This window comes from Mytilus trossulus, chromosome 8, assembly GCF_036588685.1.
Source record: "Mytilus trossulus isolate FHL-02 chromosome 8, PNRI_Mtr1.1.1.hap1, whole genome shotgun sequence".
NCBI lineage: Eukaryota > Metazoa > Mollusca > Bivalvia > Mytilida > Mytilidae > Mytilus > Mytilus trossulus.
This window is the reverse complement of record NC_086380.1, coordinates 46036582-46059696: the sequence shown is the minus strand read 5'-3', so window position 1 is coordinate 46059696 and position 23115 is coordinate 46036582. Positions and strand designations below refer to the sequence as shown.

Sequence of the window (23115 nt, the reverse complement as noted above, 5' to 3'; positions counted from 1 at the left end):
TCTTTTAGCTTCAGGTTTAAATTGTGTACCTGTTTTTTAAAGATGCGCATATCGTCTGGATTTTCTTATTTTTTTGTGTTCATAACAGGTTGCTTGATTAGGCATTTTGATAAATTATAAAGGCCCGCAGAGTACAGACTCCGGTAACATCTCCTACATGTGGAATTTCAAGCTTGAGCTTTTATGTTTCGCAGTTTTTTTTATTTACAACGAATGCATATATGATCTCAAGATTTGTTTTATAAAATAATTTTCCACAAACACACATTTACACCACGCAAATTACACTATACTAATGTAAAAATGTACGTAGCAACTCAAGAATAAAAGTTTTGAATTGTTCTTTGAGTTTTGTTATTTTATTTATCATGCATGAACTATTTGCCACTGATCGTTAAACAACCATCAAAAACAGAGCAATTATATCACTGTTAACTGAATCAAATTTTTAAAGTACTATTTTTCTGCATGGATAAAACAATGACACCACCATTGTCATAAAGGATGGAGTTAAAAACTCAGTAATTCAAATGAATCACACGCCGTAAAAAGTGTAAAAATCAGACGAGATTAATGTTGAATTCATGTTAGTGAAATTTCTATGTGCAGGACGAAATAAATTATATCAGTAGAATCTCATATCACTAGGAAATTTACGGAAACATGACAGGGGAAACGAAAATAAAATAAACACCCTTCAGATCCCGACACATTTTGTGTTTTCCATTTCTCATATCTCTGAGGAGAATAACGTTTACATTCTGTATTCAATAACGTCACACGTTTTCGGTCTAATTCTAAGGGTATCAATCAATTTTGAAGCCATTTATCTCAAAAACAAGGATGGTGACATATGATTTTCTATACATGTATGAATTCAGTTTGTAATTCTGAATATTATGTTAGTTTTTTGTTGTTATCCGTATATGAGAACATAGCTATCCATTGGAAAATCTAAAAAGGTTAGCCGAAAAACAGGCATTTCCCCTATATACCTAAGTAAATTTGTCGCCCAAATCGACGTTTTCCAATGCAAATACCAAGAAAACAAAAATGGTGACCCCCATTTTTTATTACATATTTCGATGTAACTCGGTGCAAAGAACGTGTATGCCAAAAAGTTTGGAAATCGGGAGATATGCCATTCGGTATCGTGTTACCTTAAGTATTTCACTTGTGAAATTATTTCAAGTTTATGATTTTCGCTCCACTGTCATTACATAAATTCAGACAATGTCTGTCAGATTGTTATGAAACTTGTATCATAGGTTTATATCAGCAATGTCTTGGGCGAGTTAAAAAGTCAGTGCCAATCAAAGTTTTTTAGAAAAGTTATGACCATTTGAAACATTAATTATTTTGTATCTTTACCAGTTGTACAGAATTGTATGAAATTTTTTCATAGGTATATATTAGGGATGTCTTTTACCATTTAGAGAATAAAGAGTTATGTTCCTTGGAAATATTAATTATATCCAAAATTGCCTTTATGGATTTGAGAGTACTTTGTGTACAATTCTTGCCTGATTTTTTTGAAATTTATTTAACAGGAATATATTATCATTGTCTTTGACAAATTTGAAAACCAGTGCCAATCAATTATATCTGTCCCTTGGAAATATTGATTGAATTGATAATTGTTTCATTAGTGCTTCATGTGTACAATTCTTGTCAGATAATTATGAAACACATATATTATAGGTGTTTGTTTATTTGGAAAATCAGTGTCTATATTTTTTTAAGCAGTTACATGTATGACCCTTGGAAATATTGATTTATATGCCTATGGAAATTGTATTGTTAGCACTTTCCTGTGAATAATTCACTACAGAACTTTATAAATTTTTTATGATAGGGTTATATCTGCACTGTCTGATTTAAAAAAAAAATAGTGGTGAGCAAATTATTTCAACGAGCTGTGCACTTGGAAATATACATATATATAGAAATGTATTAATAAAAAATTAAATATCGCATTTCATTTGCTCTGAAGACTGCATTTCTCTTAACATATTTACAAAGAAGTTTTAAAAGAACAACAAAAAGTGGTTGTTAAGTTATTGTCCTGGTATCATTTGTAAGATAAATCAAGTTCAATGCAGGGGGGGACTGCAATCTGTTCTTTATTTTATTAAGAATATTGACAGGAAACAACAGTAGATCATACATGTGTATGTGTTTTAACCTACATGTATGATGGTCATTTAAGTTCTCTGAAGAGAAGAGGACAATAAAAGTACCTAATAATGATAGTTATAGATAATTTTTATATTTTGGACAAAAACATTTTTATGTCATTTAAGTATGATATTCTACAAAGACAGAATGATTTGAATCATTAACCTAATAAGGCATAACTTATGAATATTTCACCACATTCAGTTGATTGTGGCTTTAAATTACTGATCATGCTGATTGATTTGACAAGACATGAACAGATTTTTTTCCAGCTCAATTTAGAAAGCATGTTATACTCCATTTATATTGGAAATACACTTGTACACAGATAATACCATCCCTAAATCAATATATACAGTTTTCTATGGTAGCAAAACTGGAGATCAATAAAACCAATAGTTCTGTATCATGCCACTCTTAAATAATCAGTTGATGACCACTTCTATACAATTACTTTTAATTTTATTGTTGCTTTTGATATTTGTTTGGACATTATCTGAACAATCCAATAAATAATTGATAGCTAATTTGTATTCTATGACATTAGAAAAGAAAAATCTGGGAGGGGATCAGTAAAAAATATAGTAAAAATTGTTTTAATTCAGAATTCCTATTTCTTTATTTGATACGAAAAGTACCACATGTTTTCACTGAAATATACAATAAAATTGAGAATGGAAATGGGGAATGTGCCAAAGAGACAACAACTCGACCATAGAGCAGACAACAGTAGAAGGTCACCAACAGGTCTTCAATGCAACAAGAAATTCCCGCACCCAGATCAGAGGTGTCCTTCAGCTGGCCCCTAACCAAATGTATACTAGCTCAGTGATAATGAATGCCATAAACTCCAAATTGTACACAAGAAACTAAAAGTTAAAATAATACAAGACTAACAAAGGCCAGAAGCTCCTGACTTGGGACATGTGCAAAAATGTTGCTGGGTTAAACATGTTTGTGAGATCTCAACCCTCCCCCTATACCTCTAGCCAATGCAGAAAAGTAAATGCATACAGTAACAATACGCACATTAAAATTCAGTTCAAGAGAAGTCTGAGTCTGATGTCAGAAGATGTAACCAAAGAAAATAAACAAAATGACAAATATATAATGAATGCCATAAACTCCAAATTGTACACAAGAAACTAAAAGTTAAAATAATACAAGACTAACAAAGGCCAGAAGCTCCTGACTTGGGACATGTGCAAAAATGTTGCTGGGTTAAACATGTTTGTGAGATCTCAACCCTCCCCCTATACCTCTAGCCAATGCAGAAAAGTAAATGCATACAGTAACAATACGCACATTAAAATTCAGTTCAAGAGAAGTCCGAGTCTGATGTCAGAAGATGTAACCAAAGAAAATAAACAAAATGACAACAATACATAAATAACATCAGACTACTAGCAGTTAACTGTCATGCCAGCTCCAGACTTCAATTTAACTTATTGAAAAATTATGTCTTCATCATATGAATATCAGGCTCAATCCTCCCTGTGAGGGGTTAAGTATCATACCATCATAACATATATGAGAAGAACATAACCCGTGTCATGCCAACATCTAGTTTATTCATAATAAATGTGTTTAGTTCCGATTCAAAGACCCTATTTATAAGTGAATCCATATTAACGCACCAAAATATGCAATGTTTAATGACCTGACAACAGTATCGTAACTATTTCCCTTTTTAATAAGTTTATTTAAAGGTTTTGTGAGCTTCTGAGGTGAATACTGAAAATATTTCCATAAAATATTGGATGTGAAATACCTGAACGTATAAGAAGTCTGCATGTTGAGCTATATTTACGAATGATGTCCTTATACTGATGATAAAATTTAGTAAATGTTTTGACTAGACACTAGTGTGTGATATTGAAAACCCTGGTGTAATAATTTTTCAGTAATACATAAATTTCTCTCGTTAAAATCTAAAACATTGTTACATAAACGAGCAAATCGTACAAGTTGAGATATATTAACACCATAAGATGGGGACAAGGGAATGCCACCATCTAAAAATGGATAATTAACGATAGGAAATGAGAAATCATCTCTTTAATCATAAATTTTAGAATTAAGCTTCCGGTTAATAATATAGATATCAAGATCAAGGAAAGGGCAGTGGTCATTGTTAGTATTACATGTAGCTTTATTTAAAGTAAGTTCAACAGGATCATTATTAAGAGCCAAAATATCATCCAAACATCTAAAAGTATTATCAAATTTGTGTATCAGATGTTGTTTCGATGGATCTTTGCTGATTTTTGTCATAAATTGTAACTCATTCATAACAATACAAAAACAGGTCCAAATTTGTTCAAACCATTCTTGTTTGAAAAAAACTCTGTTAATTCAAGTGTTAAGCTTTGTTAATCAATGTTTATGTTTGCATCAAAGTTTTATTTGAAGTGTTTGTTCTTGCGAACTTGAAGAATAATTTCATTATTATAAAAGATAATTTTAACTTTGATTAGATTCTGAATATATTGATCTGCAAAAACAAATATATATACATAAAGCACCTGCCATTGAACAGATACATATTTTGACCATTGACCAACATACAAAATTTGGGCCAATAATAATTAGCCATGGTAGGGCGGTTACAGCAAACTTAACCATATTGGTTTCTCTCGTTGTTGAAGGCTAAATTGTGACTTGTAGTTGCTTAAATCTACTTCATTTGGACCCTGTTAGATAGTTGTCTCATTAGTAATTATATCACATCTCCTTATTTTATACATGAGGGGGGATAGGACCTTTATTGGGACTCCGGGATCGGGTGTTTTTAAGCTCTGGATTTCGGGATCCAGGAATTCTTTTTTTCGATTTTCGGGACCTCTGGATTTCATGTTTTTAAGTTCGGATTTCGTGTTTTTAAGACCGGGAATTTGGGATCAGGACCCCTCCTAACCTCCCTCATATATGTACTGTAGTTTAAAATGTACAGTAAACAGAAATTAAATTCTGTTGAAAATTTATTAAAAAAAACTGTGTCAATGTATCATGTCACTATACTTTTCTTGGCAATGTTTGTAGTCAGTTAATATGATAAATTGAGCTAATCAGCCAGTTTGTTTGAGGATTCTGTACTTTATCTCTTTCATTTGTTATCTCAATACCTTTGCATTTCATGAATAAATAATCAGAGTTGAAGGTTATTGTAATTAATTTTAAGATAAAAAAGGTTTTTACTTTTTGAAACATCTATCACTGATATTACTTATCAGGAAATTGATCACAAACTACTGATAAACTGAACTATAATGACATTCTCAGTGGTTAACTTGTTGGAGGATTTTAGGGTACAATGTACACTATACATATGTACATGTAGATTTACTAGACTTATAGGTCAAATAAGTCAAAGGTTTATTTGTGTTTAACTATATTCTTAACTAAGGACGGCTGCACCTTTTGTTCTTGTTATAAAAGACATGTACAGAATAAAAATTTGAATCATGGAATAAGTTTCATTTTTTCTCATGAATAAAGTAATTGCAATATTATTTTTTTTAACTCATTATGAATTCAAGTCACTAATTAAAGTTTTTTTTTATTTTGTAGCTCCAAAATGTTGGAATCAATGCTGCAAATATTGGGTTCAGTACTCTTACCATGGAGTCTGACAAATTTATTTGTATTCGAGAGAAAGTGGGAGAAACTGCCCAAGTTGTCATCATTGACATGAATGATTCTTCTAATCCTATTAGAAGACCCATCTCAGCAGACTCTGCCATCATGAACCCTGCTAGCAAAGTAATTGCACTCAAAGGTAAATAAAGGATGTGAATAGTTCAACATGATTATTTTGTTGATTTCAACAAAATGTATTTAAAGAAATATGGATTCAAATCCTAAAGGTTGCATTTCTGTAAATATTGACAATGCAATTTCCCATAGGAACTCCTTTTACGGCTAAAACTGTACAACTTTTACTATGAAGTTTGGAAAAATCTTATCCTAGAATTGAAAGTTCATATGCACCACAATTTTTTTCAAAAGTCAAAATATAGGGCTGTGGGGCATATTTTCAACGTTTATATGCCCTGAACTTCTCATAGTTTAAACTAACACTAACTTTCTTAACTATCCCTACCTCGAATGAAGTTTACCGCATATTTCAATGTAAACAATATGCACATGTATATTTACTGGTACCATTCCCAAGTTATGTCTCTTTGAGATGGAACAGAGAGAGCATAACTGGTAACCCGTATGTAAACAAAATTAATTTTCTATGAATATTCAAGATTTTCCCAAAAAGAGGTGTGTTTTGAGAAATAGCTGTACATGTACAAAGTGCAACCTATACAAAGATTTTTAAACAGATTTAGACCTTTTTTAACATCTGTGTAAGTTGTCAAAAATTGAAATTATAAAAAAGTATTTGTAAAATATGAATAGTTAACCTGTTTTCTTTGATACTAGTCATGCTAGGTCAGGTAATTAATTAACTTCTGTATCTGATATTAATCCCATGTTTAGGGGAAATCAAAATCACAATCCCAGCAATGTTTTCCAATTTTGTTTACTGTTTAGTATTTTTGTGAAGTGTTTTTGATATGTCAGATAATTTGTGATTTGTCATTTTATAGCTGGAAAGACCTTACAGATTTTTAACATTGAAATGAAGAGTAAAATGAAGTCCCACACCATGACAGAGGAAGTAGTTTTCTGGAAATGGATAACTGTGAATACAGTTGCCTTGGTAACAGATGTAGCTTGTTATCATTGGGGCATGGAAGGTAAAAAAAAAAAAAAATGATAGGTGAAACGCAAAGAGTAATTAGTTAATAAATTTATATGTTAAACAGAAACTTCTGGGATTGAGGAAAATTTTTAGATTTCTTGTTTGCTTATAAATTCATGGAAGTGATACAGGAACTATCAATTTTTCTTATGCGGTGCAGTGGCTTTTTAATGAAATGCTAATTAAATTAAAATCTTGCACGTTCTTAACCAATCAGTATTTGGTGAACTTTTACTTCATTAGGTTTGTAGTGGAGTGATGTCACAATGGCAATCATACCACATCTTCTTTTTCTTATATTTACTTGAAAATTGTCACTCATTTCTATAATTATTGAAACAAACCACGAAAGTGATGAAACCAAAGATGTCATAGATTCCAAGGACACCTCTTGTAGATATTTGATACATGCCAATTATGCAATACTTGATTTCTTTGGTGTGTAGTGTCTATCTTGTATTTATTTACAAAGATATAAAAGATATGTCACTTTTGTGCAATGTAGTTTGTTCAGCAATGACATAAAACAAAATTTACAATAGTTATGAAGTTCACAACAAATGTTTTAACATTTCAACTAGGAAAAAGGTTAAGTGTTTTAGTTCATGTTGTATTTTGTGTATAATGGAAGAAATAACTTATTATGATCATTTCTGCCTTCATTTCTGAAAAGGCCAAGGTAAATATGCATGATGATACTCTTGTGGTGGGAAAATAGGTTTTTAAAACTTTGGTATATATTAGCTTCAATTCCTTGCAACTTGATACTTGCTTGAAGGCCAATCTTGACAAAAAAGGCTGTGGTAGATTTTCTATCTGCCTACTTTTTAGTTTACCATATGTAAGTTTGGGGATTTCTGGGCTTATCCCTACCCAAATTGTGCAATCCATGAGAAATATATCATACCTTTGCATGTTGTTTTTTTTACATTTATTTCATGTTTTAAAACTTTGTCAAAAGTAAGTCAATACAACCTATAACTACTTGTTGTGTTTGAGTAAGTATGATTTCCATATTGAGATGTAGGAAATTCTGAAATTTAAACATGTACATGTATGCCTATTGATGTTTAAATAAGTCCACTGACTTACCAGAATCACTAGAACATTAATTTGCATATATTGCATGCTATAAAAAAGAAGATGTGGTTTGATTGCCAATGAGACAACTGTGAACTGTCCACAAGAGACCCAAATGACACAGACATTAACAACTATAGGTCACTGTACGGCCTTCAGTTACAGAAGTAGGAACAATTTCTTGGCATTAAAGATCAATTTAAGAAAAATCTATCAAATTTCTCATCATCATATTGTTACATAACGAATTATCATACATTAAATAGTAGGGACTAATTTGACATACTTTTACATATTAAAAAGAAGGCGTGCCATCATGTGGTCAAATTGCCAATGAGACAACTCTCCACAAGTGACCAAAATGACACAGAAATCAACAACTATAGGTCACCGTACAGCCTTCAATAATGAGCAAAGCCTATAACACATAATGTTCCTCTGACATTTGGTTCAAGTTACATGTAATTCAAAATACAAAAACACACAACTATAAGTCACAAGACATTTAAGGGGCTTACTATTGCACTTTCAGCAGGATGTCAGCTTCCAGACATTTTATGTTAATGTTGGACAAAGTTTAATCAAAGGTGACTGCTTTCAGTCTACAAGAATAACCAAAAAGATCTAAATGTTAGGTGTCTTTGTTGTCTTTATTAAAGATTTGTAAACCAGGCTAAATAACTTTCCAGTAATAACCTAATTAGATTTTGATATCTACCACAGACTCAGAGTGATTGCTTTTCATTGTAACAGATTGGAGAACATTACTTTTTGTTAAATGAATGCTTTTAAAGGTTTTAGCATAATTAGTGATTAAAAAAAACCAATCTATAATTTTTTTAGAAATAAAGCTTTAACACATTACTAAAAAAGTTAATTAATGATTTGTACTTGAAAAAATGCACATTGTATGTAGATTTTGGGAGAAATGATCGAAAGGACCTTGAGTGTTACTTCTCCCCGTCGCCTTTAAAAAAATGTATTTTCAAATTGACAATATGTTGATGTCAGATGTATATCAATCCTCCCTATTTTAGGTGACTCCCAACCACAGAAGATGTTTGATCGTCACACTAATTTAGCTGGATGTCAGATCATCAACTATAGGACAGATGCTAAACAACAATGGCTGCTGTTAATTGGAATATCAGCACAGGTAAATACTTATCTAGGCAGGGAAACAGTTCTCTTTGTTTTGCTTGTCTTTGTAATATCTTCCTTTAATAGCCATCAGAAGTCAGTAAGTTTTCCTATTAAACTGAAATTTGTATTTCAACACATGTTCATGATGTTAGTGAAAAAGACCTTAATTACTGAAAGTTTATATAAAATTTACAATGTTCTTAATGTTCAAGCTAAATTGAGTAAAAGCTCAAAGTAGCAAAATTTGAATTTGGAGGATACCATGGTAAAAAAAAGGATCAATTTTCTTAATTAACAGAAGCAAGCAGGACAAGAAGCTGTTTCTTTGTTTTAAAATTATAATTGATCTTTTAATATTGTAACATAAAATACATTCATTTCATTGCTATGTAACAACTGTAGTTCAAACGTAGCACAAACATAGATATTTCTATCCTTACTTGTAGCAGGTTTCTCTAAATGCCAGTTTTAGGAATTAATGTGATATTTATAACATCTTTTTTGGATATCTGTACTATATGCAGAGGATTTTTTTTCCTCAAATTCTCGTTTAAAAGAGACAATTATGTTAAAAAGACTTTCTGTTTTTGGTTTACTATTGATACCCAATAAATATGTTGACAAGGGAGATAAGAACTAACATGCTTAAAAATTCCTCCTTTTCTCATAGTGGTGATTGGTGATACATGTTGATCAATTTTTGATTAGATACTATTTAACATGGTGAAAACAACGTACATTTTTGTAACAATGTTGAAAATATAGTACAGGTATCCTGCTCACTTTAAGTGTTCTACCATACATTTATTGACATTTCAGACGGGGCAGGAGGCAGCAGTAAGTATAGGCCACACCCACCTTCTATACACTTCACCTTCTTACCTAGTCTGTCAATAATGTAGTGTCGCAGAAGGGAAGGGGAAAGGGTTATAAATAAAAATATTAAGCTTTTGAGGGAAAGATTGACAATTACAGCAGAAGTTAAAATAGAAAAGAAAAAAGGATTTTATACTAATTTTTTGTATACTCTGTTTTAGTAGATGGCTCATTAGTTATATGATTTTGTGTCTGTCTTTTATACTTTTGACAATGATGATCAGATCTAACCAAAAGAAAAATCACATTTCTACATATTAATATATTCCCACAACATCAAATTGTGTTTGACGCAGTTGTTTCTTTAACATATGTACATATATAAAGTCCAACCCTTAAGTAGACTCTCATTTGACCTTCATCTTATGTCATAAAAATTATGCCTTAGCCTAGTTGCATGAATTAGGCAGCATTTTCTTTTTTTTTTACTAACAAAAGCTGTTGTAGAAATTGTTGGAAATTGGAATAAAGCATGATATTAATATGGCTTTTATGTTTTTATTGTTTTCCAAATATGTAGAAAATAGTCCATAGGTTAAATACATATATTTATATAGAATAAGGAAAATTAAATCTTAGTTCTCAACATAAGCCTTAATTATCTTGAAAGGATTTAAAGTTCCATATTTTAAATTTATGTCACAAGAAACTAGACTAGAAGATGATTAGTCAAAATAGATAAGTTAGATATCAGTTAATAAACAGGCCAATCTCCATTACATCCTGCAGCTTCACATTTTCTTAATATCTCATGGTTCACTTGTGGAAACACATGCAGTCTAAAAACACTTGCTCAGTCACTTCAAACTATCCTAAATAATTAAGAAAAAATACAACAGAGAAAAAGGTTGAGTTATCTCTATCCAGACCTTGAAATGCACAATCAACACATATCAGTTATGCCTGTGTCACAACCCTTGCCTTAAAGGTAGTCAAAAGATCTGTTTAAATATAAATATTGAGATCAATCAGAAGCTTTTTTTTGTATTAAAGAGTATCAAAACATTTGTTTTTTGTTCATCTATTTTAATTGATTTCAGTCATAATTTGATTAAGGTTGGCTGAGTAAGGATTTTTTTTTATTGTTTGAAAATTATTCACACACAGGAAATATCTAAAAATGCATGTAAATCTCGACTCATTGCATAAAAAAACATTGTCTTAACTTGATGGAAGGGCATTTGCAATATATACAATGTGTATTCCTTCTTTATTTGATGTTAATTGTAGATTCATATTTTCTGTTTTAATTTACAGCAAAATAGAGTAGTAGGAGCCATGCAGTTGTATTCTACTGAGAGAAAAGTCAGTCAGCCAATAGAAGGACATGCTGCAGCGTTTTCCACCTTTAAAGTAGACAATAACCCAAATCCATCAACCCTCTTTATGTTTGCTGTACGTGGAGCTCAAGGAGGCAAGGTAAAGTAGACAATAACCCAAATCCATCAACCCTCTTTTTATACGACCGCAAATTTTGAAAAAAATTTCGTCGTATATTGCTATCACGTTGGCGTCGTCGTTGTCGTCGTCTGAATACTTTTAGTTTTCGCACTCTAACTTTAGTAAAAGTGAATAGAAATCTATGAAATTTTAACACAAGGTTTATGACCATAAAAGGAAGGTTGGTATTGATTGTGGGAGTTTTGGTCCCAACATTTTAGGAATTAGGGGCCAAAAAGGGCCCAAATAAGCATTTTCTTGGTTTTCGCACTATAACTTTAGTTTAAGTTAATAGAAATCTATGAAATTTTGACACAAGATTGATGACCACAAAAGAAAGGTTGGGATTGATTTTGGGAGTTTTGGTTTTAACAGTTTAGGAATTAGGGGCCAAATAAGCATTATTCTGGGTTTTCGCACAATGACTTTAGTTTAAGTAAATAGAAATCAATGAAATTTAAACATAATGTTTATTACCACAAAAGGAAGATTGGTATTGATTTTGGGAGTTTATGTCCTAACAGTTTAGGAATTAGGGGCCAAAAAGGGACCCAAATAAGCATTTTTCTTGGTTTTCGCACCATAACGTTAGTATAAGTAAATAGAAATCTATGAAATTTAAACACAAGGTTAATGACCATAAAAGGAAAGTTGGTATTGATTTTGGGAGTTTTGGTCCCAACAGTTTAGGAAAAAGGGGCCCAAAGGGTCCAAAATTAAACTTTGTTTGATTTCATCAAAATTGAATAATTGGGGTTCTTTGATATGCCGAATCTAACTGTGTATGTAGATTCTTAACTTTTGGTCCCGTTTTCAAATTGGTCTACATTAAGGTCCAAAGGGTCCAAAATTAAACTTAGTTTGATTTTAACAAAAATTGAATCCTTGGGGTTCTTTGATATGCTGAATCTAAAAATGAACTTAGATTTTTTATTATTGGCCCAGTTTTCAAGTTGGTCCAAATCGGGGTCCAAAATTAAACTTTTTTGATTTCATCAAAAATTGAATAAATGGGGTTCTTTGATATGCCAAATCTAACTGTGTATGTAGATTCTTCATTTTTGGTCCCGTTTTCAAATTGGCCTACATTAAGGTCCAAAGAGTCCAAAATTAAACTAAGTTTGATTTTAACAAAAATTAAATTCTTGGGCCTCTTTGATATGCTGAATCTAAACATGTACTTAGATTTTTGATTATGGGCCCAGTTTTCAAGTTGGTCCAAATCAGGATCTAAAATTATTATATTAAATCATAAGTAAATATTTTTTGAGACAGAATTTTCTTATACTTAGCCAAAATGAAGATATTAGTATGCTCTTTTCAGAAATGTAATAAAAAGTATGGGTCACCGTGCTATTTTTCAAGCTATGTGTCGTTGAAAATTGCCTAAATTTGTTTAGATTGTTAATGGAAAAACACATTTGTGTGCATAAAAAAAAATCTATGAGATAGAATTTTGAAATAAATTGTGAAAAGATAGGTTTTGTACTATAGTTTAAGAAAATAAAAATAAAAAATGGTGTCACCGAACTTGTTTTCTTGCTACAAGTAAAAAGAAAAAATTTCCCTATCAGTCTAGTATAAAAAATTTACTAAAAGAGTTATCTTCCCTTAAATGACTCATTTGAAAAAAAATTATTCTAAAAGCAAAAACAAATATATTTGTTTAAATAATTTGAATTATAAAATAAATTACCATCTTTTCTTTATATTATCAAACAGTCTAACCTTAAAATTGCAAATCTGTCTCTAAATTTGCAGATTTAGTCAAATAACTAGACCGATTTTTTACTGTGATTATACAATCCAAGATGGCGGTATATGCTGGTATACCATGTATCTACCTTAAGTATTGTGGAATAGCAAGTCTTTTCAATTGCACAGTATTGTGCAATGGCAAGACATATCTAATTTCACAATATTGTGAAATAGCATTTTTTTTTTTAATTAGAGTTATCTTTCTTTGTCCAAAATAGTAAGCAAGAAATATATTATTGCAAGAATTTTTTTTAATTTGAGTTATCTTTCTTTGTCCAGAATCAACTTAAATCTTTGTTATATACAATATACAATGTATATTCACTTTTTACTACCAACTGATAAATTTAAATAATCTTTACCATTCAGTGATAACAAGCAGTTTTTTTACATTTTATTTAGTTTATTTTATGATGTATTTAAATGAGTAGTTATTGTTGCAAAATCCATTAGAATATTTTAATTGAGATTAGTTTTGGAATAAGGGAAAGGGGGATGTGATTAAAAAATTGGGTTCAATTTTTCTCATTTGAAATTTCATAAATAAAAAGAAAATTTCTTCAAACATTATTTTGAGAGGATTAATATTGAACAGCATAGTGAATTGCTCTAAGAGAAAACAAAAATTTTAAGTTCATTAGAACACATTCATTCTGTGTCAGAAATCTATGCTGTGTCAACTATTTAATCACAATCCAAATTTAGAGCTGAATCCAGCTTGAATGTTGTGTCCATACTTGCCCCACCGTTCAGGGTTCAACCTCTGCGGTCGTATAAAGCTACGCCCTGTGAAGCATCTGGTTATTTTGCTGTACTTAGAGCTGCTCAAGGAGACAAGGAAAAGTAGTCAATAACCTTAATCCATCAACCCCCTCTATCTTTGAATGTGGAGCTCAAGAAAGCAAGGTAAAGTCTGTCACATATACTCAATAACTTCTGGGTTTCTTCTTACAAATCAAAAATATTTAAAAAGAAAGGATACTCAAATTAATTTTGAAATCTGACTGTAACAAGATATTATGTAACTTTGAAGTGATGTTTATATAGTAAGTTATGATGTATATTGTAGCTACATGTAATTGAAGTTGGACAACCACCTCAGGGTAACCAGCCATTTGCTAAGAAAGCTGTTGATGTATTCTTTCCACCAGAAGCACAAAATGACTTTCCTGTTGCAATGCAGGTAAAAACAGATAACTGAAAAAATATTGTGAAAAGAGAAAAAAAAATTGCAAAATAATTGATACTCATAATTTACTAAACTAATCATAGCTTGAATGTTTAGCCAAATATGCAAATCTGTTGTCATAACTTTGTATTGGAAATTGAAGATATGATAATATTATTCATATTACATAGATGGTCTATAAGAGTTTTTAAGAAAGAAAGAAAAAAACCACTTTAAAAACACAAGTTATAGAGTATAACTTTTGGTTCTCCTTATAATGTTTGTATGGGTCAGTTTCAGTTTGTTTGATGAAATTGAAAGACATTAGAATAGAAGGATCTTTTGAGTGTCATATTACTCTATACTTTCTTGAAGGTCAGTCCAAAACATGGAGTATCTTTCCTGATTACAAAGTATGGTTACATCCATCTGTATGACATTGAGACTGGAACATGTATTTATATGAACAGGATCAGTGGTGACACAATCTTTGTTACTGCACCACATGAGGCAACATCAGGAATAATTGGTGTCAACAGAAAAGGACAGGTTAGTGAAAATTTAGTCTTAGAAAGTACCCTTACCTTTAAGTGACTCTAATAACATAATTTGAAATGTTCTGAATTAAAAGTTTAGAAAGGTAAAATTGAAAACTTCATACACATTTGCTTATGCTTGTTTAAAAACATATTCATCAAGTATTTCTGACTGAATAATAAATATCAATAAAAATTAATAAGAGCTGTTCCAGATTTAAAATTTTCATTTTGTAATTTAATAAATATGTAATAATCAGGATACACTCTTCAAAAATTCTTAGGAAAATGCAACATCCAAATTAAATTGTATTGTAATTGCCTCTCATTCCCCCATCAACAATCAATTTTGGAAAAGTGTTTCTCTCTTTTACCCTAAAATGTTGGAACTAATTTAAAAGTAAGAAAGTAAAGAAAAAGTGCAACTTAATGCTTACAAATTTTGGTTACTTCACTGAATGTTTTAATCCCTGGCAAGTTTAATTTTGATTTTAATTACAGTGCAAACATTAATTTGTCAGACCAATTGAACTAACATATGCCACATTTAAACAGAGGGAATGCTCTTAGATTCAATTTTATTGTTGTATAGCAAGTTTAATTATTAAAAAATAAATTGCTTATTTTTTTTGTTGATTTAGGTTTTATCAGTGAGTGTAGAAGAGGACAACATTGTACAGTACATCACTACGACCTTAAACAACCCAGACTTGGCACTCAAAATAGCAACCAGGGCTAACCTACAAGGTGGAGAAGATCTGTTTGTCAGGAAGTTTAACGCTTTGTTCCAAAGTGGAAATTATGCAGAAGCAGCAAAGGCAGCTGCAAGTGCTCCTAAGGTAAGGACATGTTGGCTTTTTTTAATTTAACATTTGAATAAGTTCAAATTTGCATGCTTAATAGTTCAGGTTTGATCCATATTCATGCAAAACCAAACCATATATTACTGTGGATTCTGTAATTCAACTTCATAAGTTTTATTCTGAAAGTCTTTTGCTTTGTATGACTTAACAGAAACTTTGCCTTTGATGAAAAAAAGAATGGACACTATTTAAGAAATATGATTTTATACATAAATCATCTTCTGTAAAATTATATATTTGTAAACTTCCACTCACAATATCAAACTTTTATGCCCCTGCTGTAAGTGTTACCCTTGACAGTCCTTCTGTTTTTATGGTTCTGTGAAAACATGAGTAAATATTTTATTTATAGATAAGAAATATTCCCAAATTTAAATGGTGTTACTATTTTAGGGTATATTAAGAACACCACAGACAATACAGAGATTCCAGCAGGTACCTGCTCAGCCAGGTGCAACCTCACCATTGTTACAGTACTTTGGTATTCTGTTAGACAAGGGCCAGCTGAACAAGTATGAGTCACTAGAATTGTGTAGACCTGTGCTGCAACAAGGTAGAAAACAGCTATTAGAAAAATGGCTCAAAGAGGACAAGGTTTGTACATCAAGTAACTCTCACTGTGCTGGATATTTAATTTAAGTAGTAAATACCAATTTTAAAATATAAGTTTGACTCTGCAGATTATTAAGTTTCCGGCTCTTAGTATAATCACCATACTATAAACCTAGTTGGAAATTACTGACTTGACTAGAAATTATTGTTATTGGAATGCAGAAGGGGAAGCAAAAGCTTACTGTTTGAAAACTAATTTCTTTTTGTCCAATCATCCATTGTTTATTGTTGGTGGATTGAAATAATAGCCTGTCCTTGAATATATATTTTTATGCCCCACCTACGATAGTAGAGGGGCATAAGGTTTTCTGGTCTGTGCGTCCGTCCGTCTTTCCCGCTTCAGGTTAAAGTTTTTGGTCAAGGTAGTTTTTGATGAAGTTGAAGTCCAATTGACTTCAAACTTGTTTCACATGTTCCCTATGATATGATCTTTCTAATTTTAATGCCAAATTAGAGATTTTACCCCAATTTCACGGTCCACTGAACTTGGAAAATGATAGTACGAGTGGGGGATTCGTGTACTGAGAACACATTCTTGTTTAAGGGTAAACTAGGATGTATTGTATTAGAAAAACGCTATTCATGATTTGTTCAATATATTTTGTCTTACTGGTATACCTATCACAGATATTTCCTGAAAAGTGTGCAGAAATCGTATGATTTTCACTAATCAACAAAACTCTTACCCTTTTCTGGAAGATATTGAAGTTTATGTGAAAATAAGGATAAAGATTTTGTCATACTTCATCCTTTCCATCATGTTTCCCTGTTACTTTGAACTTTCCAACTTCTTTTACTTTCTTCAAATTCAATACATAATTTTATTATCTATGTACCAAATCAAAAATAAATAATTGAACAACTTATATAAGTGTTGTATATTGATCTATTAACATGTAAAATTTCTGCAGATAGCTAAAGAAAGTAGAAGAAGTCATGTTGTGTATCAGTACAATAAATTACATAAATTATGAAATGTTTAACATTGTAATTCTGATGAATGGACAGCTGTTTTATGTTACATATTAAAGACAAGAACATGTTAATGCTATATGAATATGGAACCTGCTTACTAGACAGACTCTAGGTTGGAAATCCTTCCATCCTACCTGTACACATTATTCTGTATGATGGTAGACCTTCCACACAGGAAGGGATCATGCAAGATCGTATAAATATTAAAAAAGTTAATCTATGATTGATAATTCTTGCAGTAAAATTTGATTCAATTGCATAAATTGTATATTACATTACTTTACAAATGGAAAAATAACAAGCCTTTCATTGTTTTTATTTCAGCTTGAGTGTAGTGAAGAACTTGGTGATTTGGTAAAACCTACTGACCCAACTCTAGCTTTATCTGTTTATCTAAGAGCTAATGTTCCAATGAAAGTCATCCAGTGTTTTGCTGAGACAGGACAATTCCAGAAGATTGTATTGTACGCCAAGAAAGTCAACTTTACTCCGGATTTTATCTCATTGTTAAGAAACATAATGAGAATTAACCCTGAACAGGGTTTAGCTTTTGCACAGATGTTGGTTGAAGATGATGAACCTTTAGCTGATCTAAATCAGGTACAATAAAGAGCTATAGTGCAGTTTTATTCAAATTTAAAACAAAATAAATCATGTGTGTATCTTAATATTTGGTATAAGTTAAAGTTATCTCCTCTATTACCTCTTGAAAACTACCTAATTAATAGAGAAGGGTTTTTTTGTACCCTCGATCCTCCTTAAGATATATAAATGTATTGTAGTTTATTGAAGGTGATATTTCTTGTAGATAAATTCCCATTTAGCATTACTTGAACAGTTTGCAATAGATCAAATTTTGATAATTATACTTATTGCAGATTGTGGATGTATTTATGGAGTTTAACTTGATACAACAGTGTACATCATTCTTACTTGATGCATTGAAGAACAACAGACCATCAGAAGGTCCTCTACAGACTAGACTTCTAGAAATGAATTTGATGTCAGCACCCCAGGTAATGTTGTCGGGTTAGAATAAGACAATTTGATGTTTATAAAATGAAAAAGATGATAATATCTAAATTTTTAGTTTGTATGAGTTGTATGAAACTTTCGTTGATATTAACCTCATATATTTTATATAATAAGTTTTAAGAGAATTAAAAGTTTTCTTTAAGAAAAATAATCAGTTGTGCAGAATTAATGTAGTGTAGATTGCATTTAAATTAAAGATTTTAAATGTTGAAAACAGATGGGGAACATCTAAAAATCCAGTGTATCTTACAAATAAAAGTAACTACATATATATAATTGTTGTTTTCTGTTGGTTAAATAGTAATTTATCATTTAAATTGATTATCAAATATTGTTCTTGATTATTTGATCATGTCTTTTCTATTACAGGTAGCAGATGCTATCTTAGGGAACCAGATGTTTACACACTATGATAAAGCACACATTGCACAGCTCTGTGAGAAAGCTGGACTTCTCCAGAGAGTAAGTTGTTCATCATACATTCTTTGTTTTTACCTAAGAACATGATATTGTGTTGATAATTTCACTTTTAAAATTATTTTTTTCTGTTTGCAATACTTCCAAGTTTTTTCTTCTCCATTTAATAGCAGTATTCGCTAGGTCAAGTTCTGCATATTGATGTTTGCCTTGAGCCATATTGAAAATTGATATATGATAATTTGCTTTATTCTGTGAATTTATGTGCCATTTTAAGTGATTTATTCTGAAAAACTCTAAAAGATAACTACTTAAATCATACTGAACAGTTTTCTATTAAAAAAAAAGTTTATTTCAATATAGATATAAGAAGAAGTGGTATGAGTGTATATGCATATTTTACTTGATATTTTCAGGCTTTAGAACACTACACAGATTTGTATGACATCAAGAGAGCAGTAGTTCACACACATTTGTTGAACCCAGAGGTAAGATTTACAAAAATATAATACAAATTGTCAAAACTAATGGAACATCAAACTGTACCAACCAAAACTTCAAAAAAGTTATTAATTTAAAATAAAAAAAAAATACATTGACACCAGTGAATGTGGAAGGGTTGTATAAGAAACCTGCCCTTGACAGATGAAATTATAGTCATGTTGTAATAGTTATTTAGAAACTTCAGTTGACAGATATCACAGTATTACTATGCTGAGAGTTGCATCTGTTGTTATTATTACAGGAATGAGCACAAAGACTTTAAGGTAGTTTGTTCTCCTTTGAGCAACAAAATAAACGTTGTGAGAGTTGAAACATATTTAATTTGGAAACAGATAGTAATTCTGAATTGAGCATCAGTAACTGTATCTCAGAGCTTAGAAGAAATAAGTTTATCAATGGTTATTGCATTTGAGACTTTAAAAGATATACATTAGAAAATGGATCCAGTTAAAAATAAAAGATATCATTGAGACAGGTACCCAACATACATAAAGCCAAAATCATTTTAGAGAACAACATACATATATCTTTGTAATATCCTAGTTTGGTTGATTTCAGTGGCTGGTTAACTACTTTGGATCACTGTCAGTAGAAGATTCATTAGAATGTCTTAAAGCAATGTTGCAGGCCAACATTAGACAAAATCTACAAGTCTGTGTGCAGATTGCATCCAAATACCATGAACAATTAACTACAAATGGACTCATTGAAATATTTGAATCATTTAAAAGTTATGAAGGTAAGAAATTATTTCCATATTTTCAGATGAATGTAGCTAGGTGTTGTTTGGAAACCTTGGTTGATGTTATATTTCTCAGGTTTAGAATTGCTTATGATTTAAGCTTCTGTCAAAAAACATTTCTTGTGTATATGTTAACACTTTTCTGTGCAAGGTTTAAACACAAGATTTGTGAAAGATTAGATCAAGAACTAATGGCCATATATCAAAGTTTATTTATTTATTTGAATATCAATTCATTAACTCAATAAGTGTATCACAACTTTTTTTCTACTTCATCTTCCTTGTTCTTTAAGTTTTAAAGATTGTAGTTTAAGGAAAGGACAGATAATTTTATGGTTCTTTTCTATGCTATTTTAGTCATACTCTGAATATTTCTAAAAAAACTGCAATTACCTCATGATATCAAACTTATTTCTAAATATTTTTTGTACCTGAAAAAATGGCTCATTTTTCATATTGGAAATACCATTGAATTAAGCAATTGATTGATTACTTCAGGTTTGTTTTACTTCCTGGGATCCATTGTCAACTTCAGCCAGGATGCTGATGTTCATTTTAAATACATCCAGTCCGCATGTAAAACTGGTCAGATTAAAGAAGTAGAGAGAATTTGTAGAGAAAGTCAATGTTATGAACCAGAAAGGGTCAAGAATTTCCTAAAGGTAATGTGATTAGTTTAATTTTTAGCTCACCTGGCCCAAAATGGCCGCCACAGCTAAAAATAGAACATAGGTGTAAAATGCAGTTTTATAACTCAAAAACCAAAGCATTTAGAGCAAATCTGGCTTCGGAAAATTGTTTATCAGGTGAAGATCTATCTGCTGTGAAATTTTCAGATAGATCGGACTACCTGTTGTTAGGTTGCTGCCCCTGAATTAGTAATTTTAAGGAAATTTTGCCGTTTTTGGTTATTATTTTGAATACTTTTATAGATAGAGATAAACTGTACACAGCAATAATGTACAGCAAAGTGAAACCTTTAAAAAAGTCAACATGACCAAAATGGTCAGTTGGCCCCCTATGGAGTTATTGTCCTTTATAGTCAACTTTTAACAATTTTCATAAAATTTGTAAATTTTTACTAACATTTTCCACTAAAACTACTGGGCCAAGTTCATTATAGATAGAGATAATTGTTAGCAGCAAGAATGTTCAGTAAAGTAAGATGTACAAACACATTACCATCACCAAAACACAAAGTTGTCATGAATCCATCTGCATCCTTTGTTTAATATTCACATAGACCAAGGTGAGCTACACAGGCTCTTTAGAGCCTCTAGTTTCTAATATGATTAGGTTTTCTCCCCTTAACATATCACTTGGGTTTTTTTGGTTGTTTTTATTTAAGTGTTCAGGAACATTTATGAAATCCTTATTATATGATTGATTTTGAAGAAATTTTAAGATTGGTTAAATCTTAGATGAGAAAGGTGAATACAGCTGTCTTATAACTTTGCCAAGCCTTGTATCGTCCAGGGTCTTTAATATTTTGATATATTTAAAGAAATAATTACTTAAATTTCATTCATATGCTATAAAAGTTGCTGTTATAATAAAAACTGCCTGACTTCAGAAGTACAGTACTTGATCATGTCTGTACATTATAAAGATATGTTGTTTTAAATACAGACAACTTTCTGACAAAAAAAATAATTTGATCTTTGGTATGACATGTTAAAATGATTAAATACTTACTTTTTTTTTTTCTTTTTTTTTTCAGGAGGCCAAGTTAACTGACCAGCTGCCATTGATCATTGTGTGTGATAGGTTTGACTTTGTCCACGACTTGGTGTTGTATTTATACAGAAACAGTCTACAAAAATATATTGAAATATATGTCCAGAAGGTAATGAAAACTTTGGTTAATTATAAATAGCAAACATCATTTTACTAGTGCAAACACTTTTCAGTTATGCTGTGTGCAGAAAGAAGAGGATTGACTAGTGCAATATTCCATTTAAACAAGATTCTAATGTTATACCAGGACAAACAAATTGAAAAGAAGACCATTTGACTGCTCAAAGTTTTTAGGATTATCCTCTATAAACAACAAACATCTGATATTGCACATTTGGATGATGTATTATTTTTCACTGAAAACATAACAACCTGTGTAAATCAGTGTAGATCTAGTCAGTGACACAAGCAATAAAAAAATATAATATCAAATTTCTAATTTAAAATAATATGAAATACTAATAGTTTTTGAAATTTTTCTGTTTTTCACAACAGTATTGTTGTATCAATGTAATATCACTAATACTTGTTCCTTCATAGGTGAACCCAGCCAGATTACCAGTAGTTATTGGAGGTCTATTGGATGTTGACTGTGGAGAAGATGTTATCAAACAGTTAATCATGGTCGTCAAAGGACAGTTCTCTACTGATGAACTTGTTGAAGAAGTGGAAAAGAGAAATAGGTACAAACTAAAAAAAACAATTAAGCCCCCTCCACAAAGGAAGAAGTGTTCATTTTGTCCGAAATTAGTTTCTGTTCTCTAACTTTAGTTTGTCTCATCTAAACGTTATGAAGCTTATACACAATGCTTTTTCGCATTAAACACAAGCCAAGTTCAGTTTGAATGGCATCACTGTTACAGTTATCTGGTTATGTCCTTTATAATGTTTAATGCAAACTGGGACATCATCAGACATATTCTCTATTTATCATGTTTTTGTCCTCCCAACTCCTCTGAAACCACCCAGCAGAATTCAACCAAACTTGTTTTGATTCAATATATTTTCTGTGAGTTGTGCCCCTTTGAACTTAGAATTTTGACCTCAACGTCCTATTGTAACAGTTTATCCATTGACAATAAGGAGAGGGTTAATGTGAGCGACTTTTCAAAGGATCTTTGATTATTATTTGAAGTTATAAAAAAAATCATTTCACAGTTGCACTTGTTATTGAAATTGTTCCAGCACAACAAGAGAAAGGAGCAAAGTTCCCCAGCGGTAATTTTTCTTTTGTCAAGTGAAGAATTCATATTAAAAATTGTTTTTATTTGAATGTTATTGATGTTTGGAGTTCT

At 31.0% G+C, this 23115-nt stretch overlaps 1 protein-coding gene across 2 annotated transcripts in view; it reads left to right on the top strand.

Moving 5' to 3' along the window:
* LOC134681027 (clathrin heavy chain 1) overlaps positions 1–23115 on the top strand; it is a 41507-nt gene that overhangs the window by 5370 nt on the left and 13022 nt on the right. The window contains exons 2-18 of one of the 2 annotated variants that reach the window (XM_063540400.1): positions 5749–5956; positions 6780–6929; positions 9052–9170; positions 9977–9994; positions 11291–11452; positions 14301–14414; positions 14775–14948; positions 15577–15774; positions 16192–16392; positions 17710–17985; positions 18264–18401; positions 18790–18882; positions 19254–19325; positions 19900–20080; positions 20582–20745; positions 21804–21929; positions 22361–22503. In XM_063540400.1, coding sequence (XP_063396470.1) covers positions 5749–5956; positions 6780–6929; positions 9052–9170; positions 9977–9994; positions 11291–11452; positions 14301–14414; positions 14775–14948; positions 15577–15774; positions 16192–16392; positions 17710–17985; positions 18264–18401; positions 18790–18882; positions 19254–19325; positions 19900–20080; positions 20582–20745; positions 21804–21929; positions 22361–22503 — 2537 coding nt within the window. The remainder of the gene's footprint in view (positions 1–5748; positions 5957–6779; positions 6930–9051; positions 9171–9976; positions 9995–11290; positions 11453–14300; positions 14415–14774; positions 14949–15576; positions 15775–16191; positions 16393–17709; positions 17986–18263; positions 18402–18789; positions 18883–19253; positions 19326–19899; positions 20081–20581; positions 20746–21803; positions 21930–22360; positions 22504–23115) is intronic. The other variant, XM_063540401.1, reaches the window with a different exon arrangement.